This window comes from Brassica oleracea, chromosome C9 (assembly GCF_000695525.1).
Source record: "Brassica oleracea var. oleracea cultivar TO1000 chromosome C9, BOL, whole genome shotgun sequence".
NCBI classification, from domain to species: Eukaryota; Viridiplantae; Streptophyta; class Magnoliopsida; order Brassicales; family Brassicaceae; genus Brassica; species Brassica oleracea.
The window spans coordinates 30193734-30203419 of record NC_027756.1 but is presented as its reverse complement, the minus strand read 5'-3'; the positions used below and the strand labels follow the sequence as shown (position 1 = coordinate 30203419).

General features: G+C 39.2%; 1 protein-coding gene across 1 annotated transcript; it reads right to left on the bottom strand.

The window, feature by feature from the left end:
• Positions 1-7671: 7671 nt before the first annotated feature.
• LOC106315840 (uncharacterized protein At5g50100, mitochondrial) lies at positions 7672-9269 on the bottom strand. The gene is made up of 8 exons (XM_013753668.1): positions 8982-9269; positions 8766-8911; positions 8557-8664; positions 8414-8470; positions 8259-8324; positions 8102-8162; positions 7974-8020; positions 7672-7872 (listed from the first exon to the last, which is right to left on the bottom strand). Exons 1-8 carry the CDS (start codon positions 9100-9102, stop codon positions 7834-7836), a joined length of 645 nt encoding a protein of 214 aa, XP_013609122.1. The 5' UTR covers positions 9103-9269; the 3' UTR covers positions 7672-7833.
• Between the last annotated feature and the right edge of the window lie 417 nt (positions 9270-9686).

Here is a 9686-nt window from a genome sequence, read left to right as displayed (position 1 = left end):
TAATTAATTCAAATTGCTTATTTTGGAGTTTGGTATACAATGGATCGGATTCCTCTTGCAGCTCTGGAAGGTAAAATTTTGTGTGCTTATGGTTCCCCTCTCTCCTTTATCAACATCTAGAAAAAGAAAGAAAAGATTGAGATGATTCCTAGAGATGCAGAAGGATAGGAAAATTTCATGCGACCCCATTATTCTAATTCAAAGGGATGATCACACAAAGCTGGAAGCAGGGTAGGAACATTTCCTATGACTTCATTATTCGCCTACACTTTGCAGAGCTTGAAAAAGAAAAGAATATAAAAATAATAAAAGAGTGAAAAGTAGAGTAAAAGATTCAGAGAAAAGAGAAAGAGGAAGGAAAGGGATTGGAGAAGAATGCATGTGTGTTCAGGATACCTTATGGAGTAAGAGACCAAGTGTCTTTCGGTCGATACTCCCAAAGTAAAGCTTACACTTTTTACTTAAGAAATGAGGTTAGTAGAGGGGAATGTTGGGCAGTATCTGTTGAATTGTGGTATGGCAAGGTTCCTAAGATGGGGCTGAGTGCATGGAAATGCCTCATATATGGTTGGAACATCGTAGAGGTGATGGTGGTGTTCTAAGGAGCTGGTGAGTCCCTGCGTTTTCAAACCTCTTCCACATGAAAAGGATAATCCTTATATCTACCGTTTTCTCCTATCATCTGCAACCGTTTTATCTAATTATTGCTTTGTTTTATGTTTTTATATTCTTTGCCTAGCTTTATTCACAACTAAAGTCTAGGGTAAATTGAGCACATCAAACAGCTACGAGTTTCTTCATCCTTAAGCTCCAAATGGCTTCACGATCTCCACAATGCTCCAAAACATACCTTGACTTGAAAAGACTCTAAATTATATTTGAAACATAATAAAAAGACTCTAAATAAGATTTATATAATCGCTAAAACCCAGTGAAATCCATAATATATCAGCAGCCTTATCTTTGGGTTCCCACACGAACATTGTTGCGGTCAATAACGATTATCTCGAAATCAACGTCTAAAAATTGTGTTTCTGTACAAAAGATTTCTCGACACACACTCTCGACAAAATTTCCCGAGCAAAAGACTCGAGAGAAGCAGGTCACGGAACCGAACAAGCAGTCCAACTCCCCGAACGGGCAAGTTGGACCAAGCACACCGTCCAACTCGCCCGTTCGGCGAGTTGCATCGAGCACACCGTCTAACTCGCCCGTTCGGCGAGTTGGATCGAGCACACCGTCCAACTCGCCAGTTCGGCAAGTTGGACCGAGCACACCATCCAAATCGCCCGTTCGGCGAGTTGGACCGAACACACCGTCCAACTCACCTGCTCGGCGAGTTGGACCAACTCTTCCCGACTCGCCTTGGACTGGACCTTGTGCCTTTTGCCGAACCTCAACGGATCAATCCCTCATTTCGTATCGATCGGAGTTACCATGGGAGCTTTACAATAAGAATGGCAAAGACTCGTTTCCCCGAATAAAGTTCATGGTTATCGTATGAACGACAACGGTTAACTTAACACCACAATTTTCTAAACTAAACGAGAAGTGTGAACTTCCTCGTTAAATCGACGTCGTATCGAGAAACGTTCTTTTGAAGAAGTCGTAAAAACGTTTAAGTCAAAAAACGGTCCAAAGAGGCCTAGAACACGGCTAAAGGCCCACTTACAACGTCATACGAAATTAAGCCCGACAATGCTATGACGGGGTATCTTTACTTGCAGAGGAAGATAAATCTCGCGAAATCGAAAGATAAATGTCAAGTTTCCAAGATAATGATGAAGATCGAGAAGAAAAGGAATATTTCCGCAAAGAGATAAACTTGACCTAGGGGAAAAAAAGGAACGGGAACCGACCTAGAAGGCATATATAAGGGGAGCTAAAGCAAAAGGCGCATGGAGAGAAATATTTTAGACCTAGAAAAACTCTGCTAGCTTAGGAAAACTTAGAACTTAGGCGGCTCAATTTTTCTTAGACTCTTTTCGTCTTTGTTCTGAGACTGACTTGGTTAGCGAAACTCTGCCCGTCTTGTCTTTCAGAAACCCTGTAACTTTGTTCTTATCAATCAATAATACGCCTCTGTGCAACTTCCTTTCGATATTCTGTTATCTTTGTCTCTTTCGTTTTCATGTGTTCTCGCAGATATTTCGGGATCTCTGGGAAAGTCGAGTTAACTTGACTTTCCTTATTTTACGGAAAATCGACAGTGCGAATTTCGGTTCCCACAAACATCATACGGACCATCTGGAGCGGTTCAAGGATTTGGTCTCGACAATCATAGCCAATCAAGTCCCTGATGACTACCTTCTCTGCAAGCTCTTCGAGTATTCTCTTGTTGGAGACGCTTCATACTAGCTTAAGCTGCTACCACAAGAATCTCTGAACTTCTGGAAAATCATCAAGAATTCTTTCCTGCAAAACTTCTTTAATGATTCTAGATCTGAAGACCTAAGGAACATGATCTTTATGTTCACACAAGGGCATACTAAATCCTTCTAGAGCTTTCTGGATTAGATTCAGATCATATCAGAGAGACTGTCTTTACCATGGGTTCAACGAGGTACTTTTGCTTGGTATCTTTTTCAGAGGTCTCTTACTGGTTTACCAGATGGCTCTAGACATAGCTAGTGAGGAGAATTTTAATACCAGGAATCTAGAAGAGGCTGTGAGACTGATATAGAACTTGGCGTCTAGCAACAAGACCAAAAACACTGACTACAAGAGGAAGAATTTTGCAGACAACTTGGATAAGGGACAGATGGCTGAGGTTATGGCAAAGTTGGACACTGTTCAAAACCTTATCAAGAAACAGGTTAGCTTCGCAGAGGGTGTAGAGACTGAGGAGTCTGCTGCTGAAAATGGGGATAAAGATGATGTGAATTTTGTCAGTGGGACTAGTTTTTAGAATTAGCGACTTAGGAATCAGCAGGGAAACATAAACTTCAATGGCGCTAGCCAAAGAAGAAACTTCAACAACAGCCATAACTCACAATACCAGAAGCCCTTCAACAGCAATAACAACAACAGTAGTTTCACAAGAAACTATAGCGTTCAGTGGGAAGTTGGATGATGTGTATACTGAGCTGAACAACAAATTTGAGACTCTTAATATCCATGTGAAGAATCTGGAGACTCAGGTTGTCCAGACAAATGATGTTGTACAAAGACAAGAAACCATGATTAAAATAAAAGGTGAAGCGACCGAGGCACCATGGAATTTACCACTTTTAGGCCTTGATATAATTCCTTTTTAGAGTCTATATTATGCATTTCGAGTCTATTTAAGGGTGTTTTCAGGTCAAGGTGCATTTTCGAGCACTTTGGAGATTATGAAGAAAAATGGAGCTTAAAGTGATGAAAACCCGTATATGTGCAAAAGTTGGAATCAAGATATGATGTGAGCGTCGAACGACGCCACTTTGGTGTCAATCGACGGTGGTGAGGATTGCGAGGCCGACTTGACTTTCATGAATTGCACTTTTCCCAGAAGTTTCTTTATTTGTAAAGAAGCCCCTAGACATATTTAACCTATTTTAGTTTATTTTCCTGCCACTATTTAGGCTACGCTTTACTATTCTTAGAGGGTTTTTGGGCGAGAAGATCAGAACTCATTCAGAGTTTGATTGGAACTCTTTTATTGCTTACCCACAATCTTTTATGCATTCTTTAAGTTTATGATTATGTCTTCTCTAATCATGTTTGAGTAATTTACCTGTTAGATATATGGATTTTCTAAGGTTTTGATGAACTTATAACATATACATCAACTAGGGTAATCTTATTTTTCTTTCACCCGGACTAATCTTACTGCATTTTCTTAGAGTAACTAACCAAGAACTTGATCTTAGGATAATTGGAATAAAACGAGAGTGTGACTGATATCCTGAATGAATCCTGCTGTTCTAGGTTGTTAGCCACAGCTAAAGTTGGCCTAAATAACTTAGTGAACATATCGATATTGTATTGTTAATGCTTGTGTAAAGAAATTGGTCGCACCACAAGAGTTGGCAATCAGGGATTTAGAGATAGATAGTTTATCACAGCGAGAGTTGGATAACTACTAATTTAATTTGAGTTCTAGGACAGATATTAGTAAACCATTAGCAAATCTATATTTGAGTTTTGATTGCCTGCTTGATATTCCTGGATCTAGCGCTTTTCCTATATGTTTACAAACCAACTTCATAGTTTTGTTTTGATTTACTGCTTTCCATTTTTGTTCTAGCTTTACCAATAGCTGATAGTCTATTGTGTAACCCACGCTCCCTGTGGATTTGATCCTCAAGTACTACAATCGATCGCTTATTTGAGAGAGTGCTATTGGGGTAAATTTTAGCATATCATCCTTCTCCCAGTCCAATATGTGCTTATGTTCCTGAAGTTCATCGAGAGGCTGTTCCGGAAGCTTCTTTGAGACAATATTATCCCCTGGGTTTTGAAGGGATTGTTCGCTGTTCCGAGATTGTGGAAGATGATATTTCTGAAACTCGGAGTAAGTTCTCCTTGTCGCTCTTGGTGGAACATCGGAGCCAGATATGTTTGAGTGTGCTACTGATGGACGGACAGATGAAATTTCCATCTATGAGGCTTTCTTGGAGGCGAGTTTTTGAGGGGGAATACTTATTCTGATAGTTGAAGTTTCGTCGTATTTTGTTATTTCTCCTTTACAGGTCGATCCTCTGAGTAGAAGAACTCTGATTCCCATCCAAGTGCTGGGAGAGTTTCATGGTGTATCCTTTGGCATGCATGAGGTCTTGTTTTTGTATAGGTAGCGCCAAATTTTTAGTATGAATTTGGCATGTATCAGAAGTAAGTATGAATTTGAAATGATTTAATTGAAAGACGTCAGTTGAGAGATCAAAGGGTTGATTACAATAGAAAAGAATAAGAACTTATAAAAGCTATGAACTCGGCAAAAAGATAGAGGCTACATATACCTTATTAATTGCTCCGACTTCTGTGTAATTGTGAATGTCTGATCTTCAAAGTAGGTCTTCTCTACTTATAGCCGACTTCTTTCATTTTTTAGCCAACTTGGCATATTTCCTTTAACTGCCTCTTAGTTAAATGAGCCAAATTTAGTTTACCTTATGAGCTTTGTCGAGGGATGTATTCCAACTCCAGTAGTAGGGGTTGGGGGAACGATGTTTACTACTAATTATATCCTCAGCAAAATTCTACATATAGTTATTGGCAAAACAACAAATAATTGTGGAAATATGATGTACCTTCGTACACGTTAAAGTGTGGGCATGTGTGGCAAAAGTTGTTGTCTCTCCTCCTAAAAAATTCACAACTAGACCTAAAATATTGGAACACATCTCTATTGCATATGAAAACAACAGTATTACCTATTAAATTATGGTATATAAATCTGAAATACCATGCATTCCTGGGAATACAATGATCGAATGAAGAAGTACATCTTTCTTGGAGAATATCTTTCCATGCAAGGATTAACAAAGTTTAAAATGAACTCATGTAGAAAGACAAGACAGAAACGCCTTATAAAATGAGACAACCATTGATAATTACGTAAATGATATTGCAACCGGGGCTTCTAGCTCTTGTGGTAAAGGCATCACGGCTGTGAGTTCCACCATCCGGATTCGAATTCCGGCCAGTGAGGAATTCACATGCGGAACTCCAATGTTCGAGACCGAAAACCGTTCACGGTGACTCACATGGTGACCAACACAAGGTAGGTCTTTGGTCGCTTTGGTCTCTAGTCTGGACCACCTCGATGAAGACAGGATACTCAGTTATAAAAAAAAATGATATTGTAAATGAAACAAAAGATGAACCTAGAAAGAACAAAAGAGCAAAAAAACATCTTTTTGGCGAATAGTTAATGATACCCTTTAGTAGTTGGGACTTCATTATTGGGTTCGGTCAGGCCCATTAGAAAAAACAAGTTTGTTCTTTCTTTGGTGATCATTTCATTTTACCCAGGTCGATATTTCCGTTTTTGGTCGCAAAGGAAATTCTCGCCCATCTTCTTCTTGAACCTGATCCAAACAAATTTAAACTTGACCATTTTCTTCCTTAGGTTTAATTGGACGACAAAAGGCCCTCTTTGATTCAATATCAGTTCTGGTTTCACTTGGTCTAATTCCAGCTCCAACGGTGATCAAACCAACTTAGCCGGTTTGTCTATCTCCACTGGTTGAACCAAACCATCTATCTCACTCTTGATTGACTCATCCAACTTTTCCAGCTCGTTCAGCTTGTATATTAGTTGAACATGCTTGAAGTGAATTGGATTAGCCAATACCTCATAGATTAAAGCCAATAAGTTCATGGATCAATCCAACAAGCTCTCCAGCAAACCCATTAGACCATGCTATGATCCATTGCGTAGTTGGTTCATGCATTATCTTCAAGCCCTTGAAGTTGAAACTGATCAGGATCACTCCATTCTAGGCGCAAACACAAAGATTGTAAGCCTCTCACGTGTCCTAAGTGACCCAATGATATATGACCATTGCAAACAACACCTAACACAAACAGCTCCTCCTCTTTGCTTGGCTTGATGTCGATTGCTTCCTCTTGAGCTTCTCTCTATTTATTCCATACACACACCTTGATCTACTTCTTGTTATGTTAACTAAGATTAGAATGATCAGAAAGTTGCAGTAGCTATAGAGAAACGTTCATGAACATCATTAGATAGTAATGTGGTTGAACTAGTCCAGTGTGATCGAGAATGAGCATGCTCCGCTCATCTCTCACAACTTTACAACCCCAACTCCTGGTTACTTGAATAGGACACTCCATATAGTCAGGTGGTCGTGTGATATGATCTTCGTACTCCCTCTTAAGCATTAGATCGTCCTCAAACTTTCCAAGCTTTTCAACTCTTCTCGGATAATCCTGCCCAAACTCAAACAACAAGTACTTTAAAGGCACACTTTCAGTATGTATCACGAGTTGCTTTGGCTAGGATGATGTGGCCATGTCTGCAAGTTCTTAGCTAAAGCATATAGGTCGGCCTTGCTTCTCCGCTTGCTTGCCATGGCTGGTGGTTTTAATCACACTACCCCCTCCTCATTCAAAAAGATTTGACCTTAAATCCGGTTCTTCAAGGATGGATGGAGCAGCTACTTTTTGGACCATGGAGTTGTTAATGCTCTTAAGCTCAGATGCCTCTCCTCCTGTTTCAAAAACAAGGTGTTGCAGCCCCTTGTCAAACCCAGATGCTCCAGAAAATTGAATTTTAGACACACGAAAGGTTTGATCAGTAAATCATAAGAAAAATATCTAATGACTCCACTTTGGTCAATCAAAGTCTCAAGCGACTATTTATGAACTACTGGTTCCTCATCAAGAACCCCTTCTTTATCCTTTGATTAAGTAATACACGTGACCACACAAAGCTTGTTGACTCTCCTCTTGTTAAAGCTAAATGGCACAATTATCTCCTCGATAAAAAGTTGCCGGTTTTTATTCAATCTCTTCTTTCTACTCAACCGGTTCCTTCTTCTGACAACTTGGTTCGTTAACTCCTATACTTCTGGTCGTGGTTTTAACCTCCTCGGTTGGTCTTGCCTCATTGCATTGTATCTTCGTTGTATCTCTTTCCCAAGGTAATTTCCGAACACTGATAGATACTACTGCTGCCACTCAAATATATTTACTCAAAGGAGATGAGTAACCGAATTATGTCCATTTTGATTTCGAATATTCTTATTTCCAAAGGAAGATCTGGTCCGAAATATACGCAACGTACTTTTTATCTAATACATCGAAACACTCAAGTTTATATAATGCGGGCAAACAGAGCATATGTAACTACAAACTGGCTGTGGTATATGTAATTTGTAGGAAAAATCACGTCTTGCACGCCTTACTGTTACCACATGTCTCCACCTGCCAACAAAAATGATCTCCTCGGTTTCTTTTTTTGAGTAAAGATTAAGAAAGAAAAGCCATAAAACGAATGCACTTTGTGAGGTTCTCTTTCTCCCTACCTTATTTTTCTTTCTCGCTTCAAGAATAGCTTCTATAGGTGGCCGCCCTATTCAACAAAGAAATAGAACTTTAAGGCACAAAATAAACTTGAATAAAGTTTAAGCATGATTCACGTCATAACGTATACCTGTGACCTGAAGTCGATACTTAGCCCAGAAATCATACACTGCATCAGCTACCTTCCCTATCTGCGAGTAATCATATGTTATCCATGAAAGCAGAACAAGACACGATAAAAGAGGAACGATTCTTGAAAAATCCAACTTGCAAGAGAGAGGCTTTACTGGTTCAAATTTTGTGATAGAGTAAACCCATCCAAGCCCAACCAATTCATATAGTTTCCTAAATGCCTGAAAACGTTCAAACGGCCAATTAAAAAAAACATTAATATGCTATACGAAATGGGTTTAGTCTAAACAATGATGTTAAGCTTTACTACCTCCACACCCGTTACCACATTTCCCTCGGACTGAATCGCGTGGATTTGCCCCATAACCTGATAAAAATCTCGATCAAATCCGAACCAGAACAATAAAAACAGAGGATGGTACAAACTAGAGAAGGTTAAATAAATCAATTTACAGTTTTGTAATCAAGCCCTTGATTCTCTTGCGGGGAATAATCATTGGAACTGATGTCGACGAACTTTATCGTTCCATATTCCTCATTCCTTTCCTTAAGCATATTAACCTTTTTGACAAGAAAACGGAAACAGAACAATTCAGCTTTGAGAGAAGTATTTTCAAGTTTAGTTATGAACATATGAGATAGATGCTTATTTTTAGGTAGACCTCACGCATACAGAGAGGGCAATCCCCATCGTAAAGCATTTTGATTTTCCAATTCTCAGGTTTTGGTTTTGGCTCATCGTTGTTCTTCGATTGTGTACCGCGATCAACACTTTCTCCTTGTATTGCCCTAATCTGATATCGACACCCTACAAAGAGAATCATATATATGCCAATTTAACTTCTTCATATTTTCGGTGACGAACCCTAATTTGTTACCTTTTGGGATGATTTGAGGTTTGAAAATGGGATAGAAATGGTGCGATGATATCGATCGAAGAGAAGGGTTGTTTCGGTGCTTCCATATTACGAACGCAGCAGCTGCTCCTCGCGTTGCCATTTTGTATTCTCTTCCAGTTTTTCTTTCAAATGCCAACGTATGTATTTTGTAATCTTTCTCCTCTGGGTTATGTCTGGGTGGTGGTGACTAGATCAGTTACGCTAATTATCTCTGGTTTCTGATCGCTACACGTTGTACAATTTCCATCCATGTTTGTTCACCTGTGGTGGACTACCGTGGAATCGAAACATCTGGCGTCGGTATGTGTACTGGTTAGTCTGGTTTATAGGCATGGAAAGAAAATTACGCAAGTATTAAATTAACTTTTAGTTTTTTACACATAAATATTAGATATATCTGTTATAAATTAATTAGTGGATGTCCATAACCGACATGTTCCATAACCGGTCCATACAACTAGAGAGAGAGTTGGCCACGACTTGGAAAGAGAGAGACGGCCATGACATGCAGAGAGAGACGGCTTGGAGAAAAAGAAACCATCTTTCATTTTCCTTGTAATTGTTATCTTTTCATTATTATATATTAGTAGTTTTCCTAATCCTGGTGAGTTTGGTTTTTGATACTTTCTTTTTTACTTATCTTGTAATCTCCTATATAAGGAAACACTTATTCATTAATGAAAC